The 24659-nt window shown below is 33.9% G+C and overlaps 1 protein-coding gene across 3 annotated transcripts in view; it reads right to left on the bottom strand.

Annotated features, from left to right (window-relative positions):
- Positions 1–7755: 7755 nt before the first annotated feature.
- Positions 7756–24659, bottom strand: part of MON2 (MON2 homolog, regulator of endosome-to-Golgi trafficking) — a 104525-nt gene continuing 87621 nt past the window's right edge. For all 3 annotated transcript variants that reach the window (XM_025476759.3, XM_025476761.3, XM_049115112.1), the window contains 5 exons: positions 21840–21900; positions 20553–20676; positions 17246–17453; positions 14600–14682; positions 7756–8652 (listed from right to left, as the gene is read on the bottom strand). In XM_025476759.3, coding sequence (XP_025332544.1) covers positions 8489–8652; positions 14600–14682; positions 17246–17453; positions 20553–20676; positions 21840–21900 — 640 coding nt within the window. In that variant the 3' untranslated portion in view covers positions 7756–8488. The remainder of the gene's footprint in view (positions 8653–14599; positions 14683–17245; positions 17454–20552; positions 20677–21839; positions 21901–24659) is intronic.

The raw sequence follows: 24659 nt of genomic DNA, 5'->3' as shown, positions 1-24659 counted from the left end.
CCCTAAGCCACAGAAGACTAGGCCAAGGTTCCCTACTTTGTGATCCCAGAGATCTCTGCACTGGTCTTTCACAGTACTTTGCACACTTGTTAAAGATCTGTATTTCCCTCAAAACTAAATTCCATGAGGACACAGCCTAACTGAATGGCTAACAAATAGGAACTAAAATATCAAGGACACAAATACTTTATATACAGTCTTGTATTATTTTATGTATGTGGTTTCCTCAAGTAACTATAAGCACCTAAGAGCTTCCAGTGACTCTGTCATACAGAAAGGACAGTTATGAGCACACAGTAGTTTTTAATTAATACACAGTGGCTGTCCAATAAAAGGCAAAAAAAAAAAAAAGGGGGGGTGTGAGAAGGCATAGGTTTTCTGCTCATTTCTTGGATATTGTGTATCAAAACTGTATTTTATTTATGCAACACCAACCCTAGGTGACTGGCAGTGCTTTTTAACACAACTTTTTAAATCCTAATAACTCTTACCAGTTAAACTCTACTGTTAAGTCCAATTGACAGATGAGAAAACCAAAATACATTAATATACTCGCCTCAGGTCACACAGCTGGGATTTGAACTGAGGAAATCTGATCCCAGACTCTGGGCTCTTCATCGCTATGCTACTGCTTATGATATAACCTCTCATATAACAAACTGCAAATCAGTAAGATACCATCCTGGACCAATAATAAAAAAACAACGCAGCTCTAGCGGTCACAGCCTTTAGACAAATCTTTTTTCACAGTATTTGAAGTTCTTTGTTATGTCCCAATGCCTGTGCATAAAAATAATTGTCTAAAAAGTAGTTTAGATTTATTTTAGTAACTCTTGAATTGTAACGGAGAACATTTTTTAAGATGTGAAACTGGCATGTCGTGGAAAAAAACAGCTTTCGAAGCAAGACATGCTAATGCACAGCTTCTGTGTGACTCTAGGCGAGTCACTTCAGCCTTTAAACCTGGACTTCTTCCTCTGTAAAATGAGTATAATGCATAAAACTTTCTTTGTAGGCCTGCTGTGAGGATTAAAAGGAATGATATAGGTAAAGCCCTGACTGACATACCAGGTACTCCAGAAATGATTAAAGTGAGAAATTAGAAAATTTATTATAACTATACCTAATTGCTATAATAAATACTACAAAGACTTTTCAGTACCATACACTTACTACACAACTCAGGTTCTCGAAAATGAAATTTTAAAACAAGCTTTTTCTTTGAGAAGCAGAGTGGTTGTATGACATTGCTATAGATAGGTCATCTCAATATTAGCCTTACTAAATTAAAAATAGGAATTATTATAATACAAAATAAATGATTAAAAGGGTCTCATCCACATGAGGATTGTTTTTTACTTGATCTAGGATTTTTACACAAAGTTCTAAATCTACTTTCTTTACAAACAGCTGAGAAACACTTCCTAATGTTCTTCTGACTATTCTTTTAATTTTTATTTTACATATTGACAGTTTCAACAAAGCTCTCAAAACACATCTCCATTATTCTATTTTTAGAAAGTTTTTCCAAATTGACCATGTATATATAAGCCATCCTAAACATATTTGAATCATTATGCATGGAGTCTTTATCCAGAGCCAATTACGTTGAGTGTCTCTATTGTGTTGAACCTAATGGGGATGAGAAAGCAAACGCAAAGTGTATTGAAGAGGAAAATGAATCATTTATCGATCTGAAAGTAAATTGTCAAAGTAGTTATAATTTTAAGGTACAATGAGAAAACAGTGCTGGAAGATAATTAAAAACTTAGAATCGTGCTGAGTAGTAGCTGTAAAGCAAATTAAAAATCTATGTAATCACAGCTATAACCATGCAGTTTCTGTGAAAAATCTATCCTGGGCCACAAAGAAAACTTGGGTTTGAGGCCAAGAGACTTTCATGATTATAATATATAACTGATACATCTCAACAACATAAAAATTGTAAGGAGAAAGTATAACAACAGCAGTATTACTTTCAAGAACTGTGTTGGGAGCTAAAAAAGAATCTCACAAAATTAGATAAATATATCGAATCTGACATAAACACCATATGGTAACTGCCTAAGAGACAGGACTTGTATGTTATGTGTTAAAATCATGACACAGAGGTAGTAAAAACTGGAAAGCAAATGCAATTTGCACAGTTGGGTCTGAAGCCTAATATTCTATTTTATTTTTCTAGATAAAAAGAGTAAGAGTGCAATATTATAGCTTTGGAATTTTTCTCCCATCTAGTAAAACTTCATAGAAAGGAGGAGTTGTTATTATACTGCAGTAGTTACCCAAATAATGGCTCAGTTTAGCAGATCTTCCCTGGTTGCACTCCTTGTTGAAGGTTATTTCAAAATAAAACTTAATGTAACTACATTTGCAGCAACTGAAAATGGCCTCAGAATTCAAAGGTAAAATTTTTTCTTATCCAAGGGGCTAGCTTGAATCCTACAGTGTGATTATGAACATTTTAACTGACCTCTGTGTCACTGTAATACTAGGCACAGGGATACCAAATACACTCTAGAAAGACCAGAGATGAGTAAGGGAACACTAGCTCTTCTCCAAGGAATATTGTTTTGCAACAGAAAATTAGAAACAGCAGAAATATTTGGGCAACATGCTGGCTCAAATCTTTCTGAAAGTAGGCAGTATATTGTAAATCAATAATACTTACATAACATAAAGCTAACAGTTCAAAGTATTTGCCTTCAAGAACAAAGAAAAAGCCCCCTCCAAAAAAGATAAAATTTTTTAAATCTCATTTAAACAGATTTTAAAGACTCTCTTTCAGAAAAGTGGTATAAATCTCTATCCATATAACAGAAAAGACATGATTGTTCCAAGTTTAGCTGCTGAATTTATCGTATTTATAGCAAGCCCATTTGTGAGCATCCTGGCTGCTGAATCCTGTGGTTTCAGAAAGATAGTAGAAGCTACAGTCATTACTTGAACTTGTTCAGCTATTTTGAAATGGCAGGGGGACTTCACCTTTGCAAAAAAAAGCAACAGTGGCCAATGCAGAAGGTATTTCCAGAATCTCATTTAATAAAAAGGCGGTTGGCAGTGATCCTACCAGTAATCGCTCTGCTTCTTTTGAACAAAGCATAGGTGAAATTAAAGGAAGAGCTGGAACAGAAGAGGCAGAAAAATAAAAGAGGAATGAAAATGAGAAAAACTAGGGGAAAGTATAAAATAAGACGATTAAGGTAAACAGATTTTTTTTTTTTTTTTTTTTTTTTAAGGAGAGAAGGTGAAAAAAATGCAGGAGAGAAAAGGAGAAAAATATATAGTCAAAGTACTCAAGGTGGAGTAATATATTTATCAAACAACATGAATAGTTAACATGAAATCAAATCTAAATTCACACCATGCGTTATTTTTCTTCAAAGAATTAGTAACTCATTTGTCATCTTTGCTTTAGAGATAATAGAGGCTTTGAAACTTTCACATGGCTTAGTGGGGTTTTGTTACTGTTTTTTTTTTTTTTTAATTTTTATTTATTTATGATAGTCACAGAGAGAGAGAGAGGCACAGAGACACAGGCAGAGGGAGAAGCAGGCTCCATGCACCGGGAGCCCGACGTGGGATTCGATCCCGGGTCTCCAGGATCGCGCCCTGGGCCAAAGGCAGGCGCCAAACCGCTGCGCCACCCAGGGATCCCTTGTTACTGTTTTTTATCTTTAAGTAAACTCAGTGCCCTATGCCCAACATGGGGCTTAAACCCAAGACCCCAAGATCAACAGTTGCATGCTCTACCGGCTGAGCCAGCCAACCAGGCTCCCCTTACACATGCCTAGAGAAGAGGGAGAGCTTCTGCTCCTCACTGCCTCACAAGTCAAGATTCCTAAGTGTTTATATTCACAAGAGGACTTATTGTGAGCTCCTATAAAGACAGCCAGCATGGGTATCTGCGTGGCTCAGTGGGTTAGGCAACTTAGTCTTGACTTCAGTTCTGGTTGTGGTCTCGAGGTTGTGGGGTCGAACCCCATGCAGGCTCCACCCTGAGCAAAGAGCCTCCTTGAGATTCTCTCTCCTTCCCCCCCACACCACCACTTGCACGTACGTGCTCTCTCTCTCTCTAAATGGATAAATAAAAAATCCTTAGAGCTAATACTGCTACTGCATTCAAAGTTAATTACTAGATTTATAAGAAATTGGTATTTACCAAACGGCTCTGAGTTTTTAAATAAATCAAGGTACAAGGACATTATAACCTTCTTTCTCAGTCTATAAAAACTTTTCAAATTGAAAGCACTACTCTACTTGCCAGATACAAAAAATTTAATTCAGTTGATTTTGCAGTATTGTTTTCCCATAAAACAAAAGTAACACACCATGTGATAAACGCCTACTATGATTAATAGTAATTTAAAAAGCCCAAATCCACTCTAACATATTAGCATGGTAAAATGTGGTAGTTAATACAAGATCAGCATATCTGTCATGAGGCCAAACCTAGTCTGTAGAAATCTGAAGGACACATTAGGCTGCTGGCAATTCTTTCATGAGACTATTTTTGTTCACATTGTGGTGGTTTTTGATTTAAAAGATCAAAACAAAACAGTAATTCACAATATTCTTGGCCTGGACATTAATTCTGTGGCTTCTAAATCTCCAATATTAAATTATATAGCAATCACAGGTAGGTGGGTTCCTGGAAGAAAGTACTCTTCCTGAGGACACAGACTTCACCTATAGCAGTCTCCTGAGGATTTGGCTGCCCATCTGAATTATTCTGCATTTGGAAATACTGTATTATATTGGATCATTATTTAATAAACTTTTTCAGTAACATGAGTGTAATAAAGACAACCTTGGGGCACCTGAGTGGCTCAGTGGTTGAGTGTCTGCCTTGGGATCCTGGGATCGAGTCTTCCATCAGGCTCCCTGCAGGGAGACTGCTTCTCCCTCTGCCTATGTCACTGCCTGTCTCTCACGAATAAATAAATAAAATCTTAAAAAAAAAAAAAAAAAAAGACAACCTCAATACTTTTTGAGTGGTTTTCTGTACTACACTGTTTTATTCTTTTTTTTTTTTTTTTTTAAAGTAATCTCTACACCTAACATGTGGCTTGAACTCAGCCCCGAGATCAAGAGTCACATGCTCCACTGACTGCGCCAGCCAGGCACCCCATACCCTCAGTTTCTCAGCTGACCCTTTGGCTTTATGGTTACCTGAGACTAGTGGTACCAAACTATAACAAGTAAAATACTCTAAGGTTACAGTGAGAAAAGACAGCCTTGTTATTGGCTTGTTAATAGAGTTAATTTAAATGTTATTCTTCAGAATAAATATACGTGTAAATTGTTCATCTCTTCCTTCTGGTGCTAAGTCTAACTTAATAATACAGCAAGAGTTGAATTAATACTTACACAGCGGAAAAACAGGCAATAAGCAATGTAGCTGGGGTGCCTGCGTAGCTCAGTCGTGGAAATTCAAATCAAGCGTCTCTTGATTTCAGCTTGGGTCATGACCTCAGGGTCATGAGATTGAGCCCTGAGTCAGGCTCCTTGCTGGACATGGAACCCGCTTAAGATTCTCTTTTTCTGCCTCTGCCCCTTCCCACTCCCCAACCACCCTTCACGTGCTCTCACTCTAAAAAAATAAAAACTTTAAAATATATATATATATAGCTGTTAATAAAATTAAAAATGAAAGCAAATGAAAAGTGGTTTTCTCTAAGCCAGACTTTTATGCATTTTCTTTTTACTCCTACAGCCTCCTAATAAATATTACTCACAAACATATACAGTAAAACTAACAAAACTTTAACACTAGTTATAAAGAAATACTAAATGAGACACTATAAATCACTTCTTTTTTTTTTTTTTTTCCTTTTTGGCAGTAGTAGCATTATAGGAAAATAAAAAGTAAGCTATTCAAGTTGAAAATCAGGTTGTTTCTTTTATAAATGGAAAAAAGTCAGAAAAGGACTATATATAATCCAATGTTGCAATATATCTCTTGTGTGATAATCTATATAAGATAGGCACTGTCAGTGACAAAAAATGATCATGTGAGGCTTATAACACATTGTATTTATAATATGCATTTCACAGAACACTATTACTAATGTTTCAAAGACTTAGTCATCGTGTCTGTCATGCTGTAAGTAATCTTAGCCTTGAGAACTTCCTTTTTTAATCTCCTTAGGATCTAGTAATCTTACATAGCCCAGTTCTCCTAGTCACTAGAGAACCCAATTCATACTAACAAAACAAAGGCACGGAGTTAACCTCCCCAGGGATCAGGGTATTTTAGAAAAGGCAGCCCAAGAGGAATGTTTGACTCAAAGGAGTAAACTGCTGGTAGTGACTCCGGGGGTGGTGGGAGATATTCTGGGAGGAAAAACCTGTCAAGCTATATCACTAAGAGGGGAGCACACTTTGCTTGTCACTAAGACTAGCACTCTTACCGTATTATACAGTATTAACACATTTATGCTTTGATCTGTAGGGAATGGTCCTGGTATTGAAAGCTAATATGATATTAGCTAAAGCTACTCAATTTATATAAATGTACGCTGTATACCTTTGACTCATGTTCAACTTTCCCTGGAGAATAATTTTTATGATTGGAACTGATCTATTATTTCTCAAGAATAAACATTTCCACTTTATGGAAATTCATGGCAGTATTTTAACATATTACTAAACAGGCACACTACTTTCATTATTCTGTTTTGGTACTCCTATCAGTGATATACGTATTTTTCTAATCCCCAATTTAAAATATCCAAATATAGGAAATAAACTGAATACACAGCTTGAATGATTTTTTTTTTTTTTTACAACTTCAAGGAAAATACTGAAGATAGAATCTAGGAAATGCCATATTTTACCTTAATTTTAGGTAAAATTATAAAATAGAAATTCATTAATTCATGTAAATAAAAATGATATCCCTTCAAAAAAGACCTTATCATGTTTACAGATAATAGTACAAATCAAATAATTACACAAATCACAGTACCCTCAAAATTGTATTTCATCTATTACTCAATTCTAGTATCTTCTTCTAGTTGTATAATTATTCTGGAGAGGCTGAAATGTATAAACTCTATTAAAATCAAAGGCCTTCCAGCACACTAACATAATACTGAAATCATTATGATTTCTTAATCATTGTTTTAAACATCTTTGCATCTTCACACATTTATGAAAATTTAAGAAAAATATGACAATGCTATAAGCCATTAAATAAAAATTACAGTGAGCTAGGTTAGTTTTTTAAGAAACAAGTTAATGTACTCAAGAGCATTTTTCTTCTTCACTAGGATAGGAAAGTGAAACAAAATTAGCAATTTACTCCATGACAGAAAGTTTACTGTACTTCTAAATGCTTCACTATCTCCAAAAATACACTTCCCATTGTTTTAGAATACACACACATTTTATATTTATGGGTTAGCAGAGTTACTTTTCTTCTTGAGAAGACATTACAAAGTGAAGCACTGAAATGAACAAAATTTCACAGGCAAAATTTAGGAAATCTGGAATTATCTTGCCTGGGTCATAATTCAAAGACCAGTGATAAAGGCTTTAGTGAGGAAAAAAAATCAGTAGAAATATAATATGAAAAGTCTTTAAAATTCAGACAGCAAATATAAAAACAGACAGACTTATGTGAAAGCTGGGAAAGATATTTAAAGAAATGAGGTATGATGGAGCCAGAGCACTACAATATATCCCAATGTATTAAGTTAATAACCTCTACTTCAAAGTTGCAAAACCAGCAAATCATCAACTATTTGCTGCTGTGTTCACATGACCTTTCTGGTCAAATGTTTAATAATCACCAGTAAATACATTTAAAATAAGCACTGAGATAACTGCATGATCATATGGTGAGCATACCTGCCGCTTAAGAAGGCAAATTATAAGTAAAAATGTAAGCAAACAATTTTGTATTAATAATAAATACAGCTTCAAGCATTTAACATTATCAACATTTTAAAAATTTAAATAATAAATGCAACTATTTTATACAGAACTGTACCATTTATTATACACACAAGTTTATCAATCAGTTCCCTTTGTTTACAAAGGCTGGTTATAGATAATATGGAATGTTACAGTACCATCTTGCATAAAATTTTAGTACAACTTTGTACTTGAAAAAGGGTGCAAAAACACCAGCCTAATAAATCTGACTGAATATCTTTTCTTTCTTTTTAAAAAGTACATCGTTAACACATACACCACAAACTGTACATAAGCTCACTTTTAAATCACCAATTGAAGATAAGTAGCAGGTATGGTTTAGTATTAAGTTTAACTTACTAAAGGCTTCCACTGCTACTCATTCAGGAGCCTTTGTTGACATGTTAATTTGTAATATGAATTACTGAACTCAGGTAAGTACAATTTAAAGGAGGCCAACAACAGCTGCCAAGAATTATTTGTAGTAAGAAATGTCCTTCTCATAGAAGACTCACTGAAGATCAAATATTCTTTAGATATTTTTCTTCTTTAAAATTATTGTAGCTGGTCAAGATTCTCCATTCTGAACTTTGGATGCTGGTGGTTGCATGAAATCCTTAAAAGGAACTAGTGCCTCTTTAAGTGCAGAGCAGACTTCTGCAGATGAGCAGGTGATACATTCTACTAGAGTTGGGTATAAAGCAATCACTTGTGCCCAGGTATTTCCATCAACTGTAATTAAAAAGTATAAAATCTCAAAACCGTGTGGGTTTAAATAGCAGAGATTATCCAATTAATATAAACACAATCCTTAAATACAAGGCAAAGAAAAAATCCCCAAATATGGAGATTCCACAAGTTTGTACCCTTTTCTTTTTTTAATCTTTGGAAGATTTCCTGCAATACTTAGTAAGATATGAGGGAAAAACATATGGTCAGTGTGCAGAGCCATCAATACCAAGGAATTTAATAAAATTCATTTTAAATGATACTTCAATTTGTGAAGGCCTAGGAAGCTGACAAGGTAACTTTGGAATTCAAACTTTTGTCATTTTCAGTATAGGTACCAGACAATGTAGTATATATATTTCAAGAACAATTTAGAAAACAACTCAATTTCTTATGCAGTTGTATGCTAAAAAATATAAAATTTAAATAATTTTCCCAGTAATGTCCTTGACATTAATTTTAGTTTCAAGTGACCACACATCCATTCTTCTCTTGTACTGCTTCCTAATATTTAATGTATATCATCAGTACACTTAAACTTCAACGGAGAGAGACATGTCTGTGTTCCTCCTCATCATCAACAACTAGTATAGCTGAATGTTATTTGCTGGATGGGCAAAAGTGTTATATTCCAATTAGTTTATAATTTCCTTATACTCTGAGATCATAAATTACATTTCTTATTTTCCTGTAAGTACTGCGCATACTGCTGAGAGTGCAATATGCAATAAAACCAGTAACCAATTTTCGCTAGGTAGCATATTAGGTATATAGGTAACATACATATATATGTTTCATATGTATATATGACATACATACATATATGACACTTTGCAGAATAAGTCTCAAACCTAGGAGGTAATACAGTATAAAAGGGAGAGTATTATACATAAGGAATTTTAATTCTATTTTTCATTCCAATTTCCCTTTATCTCAACTTCTGTTGGAGAATAAAGGAATGAGTTTCTCAAACTAGTGTTCTTTAAGATACTTCTTATAAAAAAATAATGTTCGGGTAAGTTTGCCACATGTTGTATATATTATGTTCCTCTTTGGGGAGTTATAATTCACATGAATTTATTTTAAAAATGGCAATAAAAGGAAAGGTTTAACTTTAACGCAGGGCTTCCAAAAGTAATTTGATTATGGAACTTTTTTATATTCAATATCTACTGACCTCACTCATCATTATTAATATTCATTGCTTAGCACTAATCTTGGGAAATACTGACCTGTTCATGTAACCCTTACTTCACCCAAACAAGGGCTTTTTCTGAGTGGGAGTGGGGCTGATGGGTAATGCTGAGGGTGGGAATTTCAGGCCAGGGCTGTTTCTATCTCTTATATGTTGGGAATCCATATCAGATTTCATTTGTGAAATGAATGTGCTGTTTAACCAAAAACAGTTTAAAAATCAGCAGTCTAAGGAGTTTTAAACAGTCTGCTCCAGCTGTTTTCTGTGAAACTTTTCACTAATCATTTAACAAAGGATTGCACAGAGAAGATTCTAGAAAAATAGCAGAGTAGTAAGTACCAGGAAACTGTCTATCCACCTAGACCAGAACTGCATTGGCAGAATCTGCTTGATGCAACGTTTTTGGAACTCTGGAGTCTACTGAAGGCTTGCGACTTCCAGAGGTAAGATTTGGAGAGCACACCGTGGTTAATTTTGGTCAATTTCAGCTCTTAGCATAGTAGCAGCTACCCATCCCACACCTCTAGCCATGTGGTAGAACAGCTGTGCCCGTGTTCCTGGAGCAGCTTGCAGAAGGTCACCGTGGGCAAAAAGGACCCTATCCTCAAAATATCAGGGATCTGTGCTCTGATCAATGCTTCTCATCACAGAAATGCAGATAGAGAATTCAACAGCAGAAAAAGAAAGAAAAAACCCAAATACCTCGGTTCAAAAAACGTGCAAAGGGTTTGAATAGACATTTCTCCAAATGAGATATACAAATGGTCAATAATGCACATGAAAAAGATGCTCAACATCACTAATCATGAGGGAAATGCAAATCAAAACTACAATGTGACCCATCTCCTACTTAATAAAATGACTACTATCAACAAAAACAGAAACAAACAACAACAACAACAACAACAACAACAAAAGTATTCGTGAAGATGTGGAGAAATTAGAACCTTGTTCACTGATGGTGGGAATGTAAATGGTATAGCCACAGCGGAAAACACCACAGTGGTTGTTCCTCAAAAAATAAAAAATGACCATAAGATTCAGTAATTCTACTTCTCGGTATATACTCAAAAGAACTGAAAGCAAGGTCTTGAAAAGATATCAGTACACACCTTCATAGCAGCATTATACACAATAGCTAAAATGTCGAATCAACCCAAGTGTCTACCAATGGATGAATGGGTAAGGAAAACATGAAATATACATACATACACACACCACAATGGAATATTCTTCTTAAAAAGGAAATTCTCCAATATGCTATGATAAGAATGAATCGTGATGACATCATACTAATTGAAAAAAGCCAGTCAAAAAAGACAAATACTTAAATGAGATACTTAGGGTGTCAAAATCCTAGTGATAGAAAATAGAATGGTGGTTGCCAGAAGGTGGGAGGAGTGGGGAATGAGGAGTTATTGTGTAAGGAGTATAGAGTTCCAGTTACAAGATGAAAAGAGTTATGGAGATGGATGGTAGTGATGGCAATACACTATTATGAATGTATTTAAATACCATTGAACTGTACACTTAAAAATGCAGAGGATGAATTTTTTGTGTATTTTACTACAGTTAAAAAAAAAAAAAAGAAAGGTTGCACAGACTGAAATCTATCTACATTGCCCCAGATGGAGAGTCAATTGACAAACTTAATTCTTGGGTTTATTAAAGGAAAATACAAAAATACATAATTTAATATCAAATCTGAAACTGAGGGGAAGCTACACAAATTTCTTAAATTAAAAAAAATTTTTTTTGAAACCTATAGATCTTGGTGAGCACCTTGGACTCCCCTATCAAAAAGGAATGAAAAAGCTGTATGCATTAATATGAAAGAATCTCCATATTATATGAAGTGGAAAAAAACAGTATTCAGAACAGTAGGTATGAGTCTATTATGTATATTCATTTATGTTTAAAACTGGAGCATACTGGAGTATGTATTTTGTATTTACATAATAAACTTATGGAAAGACCCACAAACTAATTAAAATGGTTGCCTACTGTGAGGTAAGAACAAGGCAGATATAAAATAGGGTAAAGATGATCTTAAAACTTTTCCCTGTCCTTTTATGATTTTATGTTTTTTAATTTTTGAACTGTATGGTTACTATCTATCAAATTTTAAAGGTCAAATAAAATAAAAACAAAATTCCCCCAAATTAAAAATAAGCCCAAGAAATGCCTTATCTCTCACTAGAAAACCCTAAAACAAATGACAAATGTTGTAAATAAATGTTGGGTATACACTGGTTTCAAACCTTGCAGCCATCCTCCTGAATTATTTTTGGACTGGCTATGAGCAATCCAACATACTTCCACTGGAAAAGGCTGGCTTTTTCTAAGTTGCCTTCTTTGTTTCTTCATGAAGCTTATCGTAACTTTGTAATATGTTACAGTATCTTCATCTTTTATGGTTACATACAATTTAAGTTTTCACTTCATATATCTAGAGCCACAATTCAAACTCTTTTAGACAATTTTTAACAGTAAGTTAAATCATCTGTCATTACTGTAATGCCCTATTCATGGCCTACCAGATTTGTAAAGAAAGAAAGAAAAGAAAGAAAAGAAAAAAGAAAAGAAAAGAAAAGAAAAGAAAAGAAAAGAAAAGAAAGAAAGAAAGGAAAGAAAGGAAAGGAAAGGAAAGGAAAGGAAAGGAAAGGAAAGGAAAGGAAAGGAAAGGAAAGGAAAGGAAAGGAAAGGAAAGGAAAGGAAAGAAAGGAAAGGAAAGGAAAGGAAAGGAAAGGAAAGGAAAGGAAAGGAAAGGAAAGGAAAGGAAAGGAAAGAGGAGGGAGGGAGGGAGGGAGGGAGGAAGAAAAGAAAAGAAAAGAAAAGAAAAGAAAGAAAAGAAAAGAAAAGAAAAGAAAAGAAAAGAAAAGAAAAGCTACCGGGTTTTCCTTCCCTTTTCTTCCTTTATATAAATTCTGGTTAAATTCTTGACAGCTGTCTAAAAATCCTACAAAATAATGCAAGCACTATGCATTAAAATACACTGGTTATATTTAATATACCTATAGCAATAACATAGGAATTAGAGAATTTCCTGTTTAAGTCTTAAATATATTTTTAAGAATTGAATTCTATCCTATGGTCTAATAAGATTTTACTGGTCACTAGGAGGTTTTTTTTTTTTTTTTTTAAATTTTTATTTATTTATGATAGTCACAGAGAGAGAGAGAGAAAGAGAGAGAGAGAGAGTGGCAGAGGGAGAAGCAGGCTCCATGCACCGGGAGCCCGACGTGGGATTCGATCCTGGGTCTCCAGGATCGCGCCCTAGGCCAAAGGCAGGCACTAAACCACTGCGCCACCCAGGGATCCCTGGTCACTAGGAGGGTAATGCACAGTTTCCTTCTCTGAAATATCAACAAGAACTTTTTTTTTTTTTTAAGAAATCAGATTTGAACTTGATGGAATGAAGTCAGAATATTGCTCCCCAAATTTTCTTACAAATTCCACCCCTCCCTTTGGATTGAATGACAAATCTGTCATTCCTTAGTGTTTAGTATAATACTCATTCACTCTAGGCTAAAGCACCAATGGTAAATTTTGAAAAAAAAAGAAAAATATGTATTTACTTTTATTATATAACTGCCAGGAACAAATATCTAGGACTCATTTATTAGGCATTTATCAGGAACCTCCTTCTTGGTTATTAAAATGCTGCTTAAAGTGCCAGTCTGCTAAGGTGCTTGGGCCAGTAAGTCAACACACTTCCTTCTCTAACAAAAGCTTGTTGTATAAAAAGTGTCAACTGAATCACTGTGTTTAGTGACACAATTAACTCATATTCTGGTGCCAGCCCTTTATCCTGTCCTTGAACAAGCCACTTTGCGTTGCAATGCAAAGGATTCAAAATAGAACAAAACATGGCCCAAAAGGTCTCTCAAGAAGTTTAAATTTAAGGGAACTGAGTCATGTATGTGTCCAACTGTAATACACATAGAATGCTTTAAGACAAAAGGACACAAAAAATAGCTACAAGTGCAATGAAAAAAGAAATCACTCACGATTAAGGATTTAAAACAAGGCTAAAAAGTGGTATTTGGACTACATAGATGAAGGCAGGAGAATGAAATAAGCAAAAGGTTGGGAATACTTGGGTAGACTATGGATTTTAGTTTGGTGGGAAAATAGGATATATAATGTCTAATGGAAATAAAGCATAGACCTAATGGAGTCTTGACAATGGAACTCTGCATTCAGTAAGTAATGATAAATGAAAATTATTTTATTTTACAAAGATGGGAAAATGTATGATCAAAGCTGCACTTTTGGAAAAATCATTTCTGGCAATAATGTAAAGAAGGGATAGAAGAGGAATGAGTTACAGAAAGGGGAAACAAATGAGGTAAAGCTATAAAATGATTCAAAGTTGTATAGTTTATACATATACTGTAATTTAGTACACACGTAGGATTGGAAGCCTACACCTACCCCAAAACTTAGTGATGTTCTACATTAAAAATATATGAATTATGAATTATCCATGCAACATCCTGAATTCAGACCAACTTTGTTAAAAAACGAAACAAAAAAGCCAAACTGGTATTTAACATAAAGAAGCTAAAACATTACAAATTAATTTGACATCCTAATGGACTTGATTCTTTGCTGTCATAAGAGCTAGAAAAAAGAAAGTCTAATAGTTGTTATGTTCCTAAAATTCAGTTACCTTAACAATAACAGAAAAGTACATCAGAAATAGGACATAAATACTATGAGTCTAGAATAACTGAGTTTCTAAGCACTTACCATTCTCAGGCTGAGTTTTCTTAAGTGAATCAATGAGAGTACTGACTGCTTTTAAGACAAATATGATTTCTGTTACTTGTTGCCTAAAAAAAGAGATGGGAAATTATTTCCATCAGGATTTTAAGACATGCCACGTGTGTTTTTTTTTACCAGGTTTATACAAGTAGATGCACTTTGGAAAAATACTGGACACAATACAATGCAAAGTTAATGTTAGTTTTAAATTCTTATGAAAATGTATTTCAGTGTGCAGATTTATAGTTACTCTTATCATAAATTAGTAATTTCAAAAGGGGGACAATCTATTTGGGCAATTTTAAATTTATTTGTAAAATATATCATAGAACTGGGACACCTGGGTGGCTCAGCGGCTGGGCATCTGCCTTCGGCTCAGGATGTGATCCTGGACTCCCGGGATCAAGTCCCACATCGGGCTCCCTGCATGGAGCCTGCTTCTCCCTCTGCCTGTGTCTCTGCCTCTCTCTCTTTCTCTCATGAATAAATAAGATCTTAAAAAAAATATTTCATAGAACTATTTAAATTTAAAACATCTTATAATTCATGCTTTTAAAGCTTCTCTACAAAAGTGGGTTTTTTTTCTTTTTAACTAATTAGTGCTAAAAGGGATTTGCCAAAGTTTGAATGGAATTAAGACTACTAGTACCTCCTGGCATGTATTTTATCATGCTGTTAAAAGGACATTTAAAATATAATAGTACAGGGGCGCCTGGGTAGTTAAGCATCCAACACTTGGTTTTGGCTCATCATGATCTCAGGGTCATGAGGTTGAGCCCCATGTCAGGATCTGAGCTTAGCACGAAGTCGGCTTGACTTTCCCTCTACCCCTTTGTACTCTCTCTCTTTCTCTCTCATTCTCTCAAATAAATAAATAAATCTTTTTTTAAAAAATTACCATAGTACTGGGATGGGGAAAAAATTACAACACTACTTATTTAACTTTCTAATAGAACAAAAAGAAACATGCTCAAAATTAATGCAAAAGGGTACCATTTAGAGACATTAGCAATGAAGAATGAACTTGAGAGTAAAGGATATTCAATAAGAGTAGCTTGAGTCTCTTCCTTCTCCCTACATAGTCTCCTCCCTTCTTTCTTTATAGTCTCCTCAGTCCTGATATGAATCTGTGTTTGCATTCTACAGAAAGGATTTTTCTAATATTATTTCAAGTCTCTCTTTTTAAGCATAGAGGAATGTTATTGTGTTGTGATGTAGCTTTTTAGAAAATAATGACACTGCATCAAACACAGGAAGATACAATATAACTTTACAGAACTATAATAAATGTCTCAATGTAAAAGCAATAAACACTAAAAACATAAAAAAAGGAAAAGTTGCTTTCTGAAATCAAATAATATTATAACCTAATAAATAAAGATATTCCAAACAAAGTAACTTTATTACTGATTCTCCAAGTATACTTCAGAGATCAATTTTGATAAATCAATTTTCAATCATGCCCATAACCAAATCACCAACACCTGTCTTTGGAATTTTTTCATACATAAATCTGAATATAAGGAGATATAATTTTTATGTTTTAGAAATTCAAAATACAGTGGATCCCAAAAATTAAAATATAAATGACTAATAAACATGGATAATTAAAAAAAACAAACTACCATGTAACTATTTTTCATTTATCAAATTTTTTAAAAAGATAAATTAAGTCATAAACTGGCAAATAATTTTAAAATACTTAAAACTGAGGAATAGGACATTTATATACTCCTGGGAGAATGTGAATTGGTAGAAATCTCTGGCAGGCAATTTGTAATACATATCAAAAGCTTTAAAATTTAAAATGTCTTTATCTTCTGACAAGTCTAGTCTAACTCCAAAAATTTATTATAAGTAAATAAGAATGTACACAAATATTTAGGGCTTGTAATTTGCCTCTCCAATACTACCTTATATGAGATGGGACCCATAATGATTTTCATAACTCTTTCCTGACTTCGACAACTTTTTCTTCTAATATTGTTTCATTTGCTTTGCCTTAAATTCTAATTCCCACATTAAAAAAATAGATTGGTGATATAATCCTAAATTATGATTGCATTTTTTGATGAATTCTGATTTCTACCCCAACTTTGATTAGAGTTGGCCTAGCAGAAAGGCCTAGAGTCCCTTCTACTGACACAGCTTGGCTATAAGGGAAGCAAATTACTTTAGGAAGGGCTTAATTAAGTAAATCAGATGAAAAGATCTAAGTCATGGCTAGTTGACTTACAGAGAAACTAAAAATAACTGTAAAACAAACCAGGAAGTTCCGAGAGTATGATTTATCTATTATTTTCTCTCTGGAGAGATCCACACTTATGTGCTCATACAGATCCGTAAGTCCTAATCTGGAAATCCTTAAGAAGACATATTTTAGATTCCAAAATTTTCTTTTAAATCCAAAAGGAAATTTGGTTCATATATATTACTTAACCTCCATGAGGAGTCTGAAAAAGCACCCCAGAACAAAAGAGCAGCAAGACTTAGGAATATTTACACTATATAAAATAAATAAAATTATAAACAGCTTTAGATTACGTTCAGATCACTTATAAAAACAACATAGTGCTCAGAGCTAGTAACTCTGATAGCATATTTCCTTCATCTATAAAATAAAATCTATACCTTGGAAGAGGGCATTTACCACTTAATCTTTCATCCTCTATATAGCGATGAAGTACATCCTGAGATCTCTTTAAAAGCACTGAAAGTGCCATTCGTGAGATGTAGCCTTCTTGAGGTGTTGTGACTTTATTACTGAAGGAAAACTGGAGCAATGTTTCAAAACACATTTTAGAAAATTCCTCTCTCAAACGAATATCAATCTCCGCTTCTGTAAAATTAACAATTTTTGATGGTTAACAAAAGGTTAAATTAATGACCCATGATAACACTTTTTAGCAAACTAGCAATAGAAAAGGAAATTCCTCAACTGATGAAAGGCATCTATGAAAAACTTAGAGCTAACAGCATATATGTAACAATTTTCCACCTTGCCAGATCCAAAAAAAAAAAGGCAAGACTGTCCACTCTCATCATTTCTACATAATATTTTTGTCTTCTTTTTGTACCCTTTGACAGCACTATAAAATGCTTTTCAATGGTTTTCCCCAAGGTCAAACTTGCAGTATTCATTTTCTTTCTTTCTTCTTCCTCCCTCCTTCCCTCTTTCTTCCTTTGGGTAACATCTCTCCCAGAGCCACACCTCTGCTCTAGTGTGGACTGGCTGCTTTCTAGACCTACTATCTAGCTGTAGCCTTGAACTAGTCGGAATTGTTTTTAGTCTCTCCTGTTTTATACCCCACTTCCTAGGTTCATGCCTTCTGTTTCTTTGGTTTACTCCTTTGTATTCATGGAGCATATCCTGGAGTACTTGAGAAAGCCTGAATAGGAAGTAAAATTTGTCAGAACTTGCATTTCTGAAGATACTACTTTACCTTGGTACTCAAAGAGTGGTACCTAGTAGCATTAGCAGCACCAAAGAACTCATTAGAAATGCAAATTCTCATATCCCACCACCAACCTATTGAATCAGAAGCTCAAAGACTACAGTCCAGCAATAGCTTGCCCTTGCAGCTTCTTATAACACATGCTAACATTTAAGAATTACCATTCTAGGCTAATTAACTCTGACAACAGTGGGCCTACGTATGAAACCCCGTGTTAAAAATCCTTTCTGATTTTAAGTCTGAAACCACTGCGTCAATGCATTTTATATCCAATGCTGCTACTGAAAAGTCCAATATCTTTTGTCTGGTCTTTTTTCTTGTCTTTCTGAAATCTTACACTTTTCCTTAGCCCAGATATTCTGAAATTTCATGACAACATGAAATTTGTGGATCTTCCTGTGGATCTTTGTTCTTTCACTGTTCTGGTTACTGAGTGACCTTTTTTAATCTGGAGACTGATTTCTTCACTTTATGTCTTTGATAATTTCCTCTTTCAGCTTTGCTCTATTTTCTCTTTCTGGGAGACCTATTGTCAGATGTTAACCCCTTGGATTCACTTTCTTTCTTCTCATATTGTCCACTTTTTTTGTCTTTCTCTGCTTTCTGGGTTATTTCCTTATGTTTTCTTGCAACCTTTCACTGGACTTATTTCAGCAGTCACATTTTTAGTTTCTTTGAGTTCTGTCTCATACTCATTGCTCCTTCTTAATAGCATTTTCTGTTTCATGGATGCAAAATCTTTTATCTCTTTGAACATCCTAATTATAATTGTGCTTTTTGGGGGTGGGGAGAGCTGTGTTTCTGTGGCTCTCAATTTTGTTTCCTCTGAGTTGTTACTCCCTCTTCATTGTTTTGGTTTTTCTCTTTCATGTTGGAAGATTTTCTCTAAAAGTTTTGGCTATTAGGTCATACTTAAGAATGGTAGACCAAAAATGACCACTGGAACCCAGGTCTCTAGAAGTTGGTCTGGTTTAGCATGAAGATTTTCTATATATATGTTTTTAAAACCTCTCCAAGTTAAAACTGTGAAGTTTGTGTCCTATGGCAAAGCCATTGGACAAATGCTCATGTACCTTCCTTATTTTGGTATATTTGACACAATAAATGGCAAGAATTATCAGAAACTGAAAAAGTATACACAGCAACTCAGTAGTCCTTATTTAGCCTAAAATATTTACAACTGATTATAAATATTGTTCGTAATACTTTTTTTAAATAAAAATGTATCTAGAAATTTTTATGTACTTTTTAAAAGATTTTATTTATTTATTCAAGAGAGACAGAGAGAGAGAGAGAGGCAGAGACACAGGCGGAGGGAGAAGCAGTCTTCATGCAGGGAGCCCGATGTGGGACTTGATCCCAGGACTCCAGGATTACGCCCTGGGCTAAAGGCAGATGCTCAACCGCTGAGCCACTCAGGCATCCCTATGTACTCTTACTTAATAATAAAAAGTTGACTCTATTAATATAAGCAGGATTTAATTTTTTCTGAGATTTTTTATGCTTGTTAAATCTGCACTTTATAAAATCACTTTTATAACTTATCTGGGCTGGGGAAAAGAACGACTGTAGTTCGTGAAGTAAGCAGTATGAGAGACATCTAGTGGCCAAACTGCACATTTAAATGCTCTTTAAAGTGTTTAGCACAGTTTAGCAGAAGTTAGTCATAGCTCTGGTAAATTCTGGGGATTAAGGATATGCATGGCACAAATTTATAATTTTTAAAAATCTTCTCACAGGAAAAAATCATGTTATGATACCACAATTACATTTAACAATTGAGCACAGGTTTAGAAAAAGAAATAATAGCAAAAGGCAATTAAGTCTTATCTCCCAATAAGGTAGCATGATAAAATGAAAACAAGCATGGAGTTCCTTTAAGGGATGAATTTGGCTTCCAGCTTTTAGATTATGGATAATTTCTCCAACCTTTCTAAACCCATTTCCCTCTGCAATATGGTGGAAACTATCCTCATAGAAATGTGCAGAAAAAGAGAACATTCTAGCATAATACCCTCCACATAGTGAGCATTTACTAAACTTAGTTCCTTTATCAAACATTAAGGCATCTATCTGTTTTAATTGACTGACTGTAATTGATAATTCTGAGTGATTGATATTAATATCTTCATTTTACAGATGACAAAGCTGAGACTCAAGCCAGCCAAGAGCCAGGTGGCAGAATAATATGCTCATTGTGTCCCAATAATGCATGACTTCACAGAACCGTGAACCTGTGTCAGCCTACAGTGACTTAGGCAGGTTTCCTAAGTGCCCTGCAACTTAATCCATAACACACAGGCCACAGAACATTCACATTGTCCCGTCATAAAGCTTAATGTTCCATCACGTTCTTAAATTTTACCCTACTATTCTCCAGTTTACATTTTATCACAATCACGGGAGTATACATTTCTAGTTAGCTTCTTGCAAAGTACTTCAACACTTATTAACATTTTAAATAAATCATTAAAATAACATACCTGTAAATGATGATGACTGGGAATGTATTGAGCCCTTATTAAGCATAGTCATTATCTGTCCGACAAATTCCTTAGGAATAAAATTGGCATACGGTAGTATCTCAGTGCTGATAAGCTGAACTACCTAAAACAAAAGAGGCAGACTCAAATGCATTTTTTTCTTGAAAGAGACCTACTCAAATTACAATTTCTAGAGTAAAATCTAAATATTATTTTAAAAGAAAATCAGTTGAAGAATCTTCCTTAATTAAAGTACATAAATCTTTTAACGTTAAAATGCAGGATGAGTAGCCTATTTCTTTCATCTTAATAATAAACTTATTTTTAATAATAAATCACAAAATAGTCAATACTATTAAGCTGTTTACTACGCAACTATTTTAATAAGTGTTGATCTTATATGAAATGTATCCACGTTAGAATAAAATATCCAAAATGGAATTAAGAATAAGAGCTAAATCACCTATTTTTACCCACAACAATGAGCCAAAAGAGAAAGTAAAGTTATATTCATTTTTGTTAAACAGCTCATTTCTAATATATAATGTGTTATTTTGCCCTTTGAAGGAAAAGAAGTTTATAAGAGTTTTAAAACAGCAATGGACAAAAGGCAATATTTTATATCTATATGATACATACACTTTTTATGTACATGTTAAAGTAGTTTATTTGATTTACTTAAAAGATCCTTTATCCCACTTAAAGGAAAATCATCAGAACACCTCCCCCAACAAAAACCTCACAGGCAAAAAAATTTTTAAACTCCATTTATAATCAATAAAATATATTTTTTAAAAAAACACTTTTGTGCTTCCAGAGTTCTAGAGGCTCTATCTACAGCTTTTATTTTATTAAAAATAAAATAGGTGTGCCTGCCTGGCTCAGTTATTGACCGTAAGACTCTTGATCTCAGGATCATGAGTTCAAGCCCCATGTTAGGCACACAGCTTTAAAAAAAAAAAAAATTCTAAACAACTTGTTGATTAGTTTGAACCTTATTGAGCAAACTCAAATACATTCATGCTCTGACAGATTTTACTGAGTCAACTGCTTTTTAAAAAATTATTAAATGGAAGCAACTGAGTACCTCGACACAAAGCTAACAAATAGGAAATCATGTAAGTGCTTTCTAAACTAACATTTAATCTTTGTGAAAGTTTTAATGCTTTTAGGTTCAATCTTAACCTATTACTTTACTTTTTCTCTTAGCAATTTTATAGTTTCAACATTTCTAATATTTGGTTTGCACAAATGGTTACAGGAAAATGTTTTAAATAGCTTCCTCACCTCAACATCAATACTTTCATTTCTTTGAAATTCTTGAATAGAGAGATTATCTGGAGGTATGCTAAAAAAAAAATAAATAAACAAAACACTTGATTTTTAAAAGATAAAATGTTCCCTGGAAATAAACAGTATTTAAATGACAAAAAGTATTTTCTCACCCAGGTTAGACATTACCATTTATTTAAAAGAATAGTATTCTTAATTAAAGTTATTAGTATAAGTGACTAATGACAAACATGAAATTCTAGCTACAAAACTGCTTGGTCCAATCCTGAACTAAATAAAATCTGTTAAAACTAAACTCCTTTCAGTACTATGAATGAAAAAATGAAAATAAAAAGTGAAGCTATTACTATCATCTGGAGTAACAACAAAAATTACCACTGTGATGATACCTGAATTCAATTATATTGCCAGTGACTTAAGAGAGTCTTCGTCATCTGTTGAACTATTCACTCAGAGACTGCCCATTAATCACTAATTTGTAATAAACACAATATATTAAAGGTCTTTAAAATAAAAGAGAGGGCAGCCCCGGTGGCGCAGCAGTTTAGCGCCGCCTGCAGGCCGGGGTGTGATCCTGGAGACCCAGGATTGAGTCCCACATCGGGCTTCCTGCATGGAGCCTGCTTCTCCCTCTGCCTGTGTCTCTGCCTCTCTTTTTGCTCTCTCTGGATGAATAAATAAATGAATCTTTTAAAAAAATAAAATAAAATAAAAGAGAGAACATCTGGGGGGGAAAAAAAAGGAGAAAATTGTCCCAGCAAGGTTAGTAGAAATCAACAGTTCTGAGAGAACCAAGGTGAATTCTAAACTATGACTCTTAATAAAAATGAGCAGTAAAATGGTATTAAACTTGAAACAGTGAAATATTAACTACTTAGAAACAGCAGAGAATCAGGTATCAATGATTTTTACAATAACAATTATAGCTAAAATTACAGAGCCAAGCAATGTACTAAGAGCTTTATTTGTATTACCTTATATGATCACACAGTAACTACATGTAGTAAATATTATCTTCATGTAATTGACAGAAGAGGAAACTGAGGCTTCAAATGCTAGTAATATGACCAAAAATGTACTGTAAGCAAATGACAAGGCCAGAATTTGACCCTAAACTTCTCTGATATGTAAGCCTAAATTCTTCTCTTTCACGTTGTAAACGTAAAAATAGTACTCTCCTATTTAAGTTTAGAGTTATAGTGTACAGTTTTATTATCTAGGGCTATTTTTGCTTTATTTGGTATTATTTGGTTTTTCTATTTACAAGTATTAGAATATACACATACATACACACATGCAAATATACTCTATTACAAGTACCGGATCTCTGCTTGACTTAAGATATTTTTATCCAACAAATACTTATTGAGTACCAATTACTCTGTATCAGGCACTATACAAGATCCAGCTGTGAATAAGATGGACCCAGTCCCTGTTGTATGAAACCTGTATTCTGGTGTGCAAGTCCTAGCTAGACTAACTCCATAATCTGGTAGTAGGAAACTACAGGAAAAATTTTAAATAGATAAGAATAGAGAAGTCTATTCTCTTGTCTCTTGTGCCCAAATTTGCAGCAATGGTGAGAATTTCATAACCACTACTGCTAAAGGAGTTTTACAGTTTCTATTTCTAGAGACAAAAACTGTGTTTAATTCTAATTTATTATCAAGTAATGTTAAGTGTTCAGTGATATACAAAAATTCGGATGATGGTGGAGGTAACTAGGATGGGCTACCAATTTAAAAAGAGCTTATTAGGAACAGATACTAATAATATTAATGTTATTGGGATCATACATCAGAAAGACTCAACTGCATTTTGAAAATGTCTTAAAATGAGAAAAGAAAGTAGTACACAAAGTCAGAAACTAAGAAGTTTATTCCTCCTAATTCCAGTGATCAAAAAAATCGGGAAATTATTCAATTGGGCATACGTTAGGTATTCTGATCTCAAAACCCAAACTGACTGTTATTTGTTTTAACTTATAGTTAGTATCCTTACCAAACACTTTGAGCATATCAAAAAAACACTGATTGAGTTTTTAGAAACACCGATGATTAACACAGTTTACCAATAAATTATAAGTAGAGATTGTCAATATTGCAGGTAGAAATGGGCCATATAAGATCCTTAAATTCTCTAAGATTAAGGTGATTTTTTTAAAAAATTATTTTTGTGAATCTTTATTTGAAATAAAAGAGACTTCAAACTGATAAAGTATTATTTATATTTTTTTGTCAGTTCTCTCGGTATGGTATATTAAAAAAATATATTGAAGATATAATTTCATATACCATAAAATTCACCTCTTAAAGTATATAATTCAGTGCTTTTTAGCATATTCACAAAGTTGTACCACATCTAATTCTAGAATATTTGCATTACTCCTGAAAGACATTCTGTACTTTAAGCAGTCACTCCTCACGGTCTCCTCCTCCCACCTGTGGCCATTAGTCTATTCTCTTGTCTCTATGCATTTGCCTATTTTGGATATACTATATAAATGAGATCATATAATATATGGCCTTCACTTAGCACAATATCTTTAAGATTCATCTATATTATAGCATGCATGCATCAGTATTTTATCCCTTTTTATGGCTGAATATTCCATTCTATGGGTATACCACATTTAATTTATCCACTCAATTGTTGATAAACATTTGGATTGTTTTCATTTTTTATGAGCTATTATGAAAAATACTGCTATGTTACCCTGGGTGACTCAGTGGTTGAGCGTCTGCCTTTGGCTTAGGTTGTGATCCCAGGGTCCTGAGATCAAGTCTCACATCGGGCTTCCCGCAGGGAGCCTGC

The sequence above is a fragment of the Canis lupus genome, chromosome 10, assembly GCF_003254725.2.
Source record: "Canis lupus dingo isolate Sandy chromosome 10, ASM325472v2, whole genome shotgun sequence".
NCBI lineage: Eukaryota > Metazoa > Chordata > Mammalia > Carnivora > Canidae > Canis > Canis lupus.
Note: the sequence above shows the minus strand (reverse complement) of the source record. Positions and strands in the feature narration are given on the sequence as shown.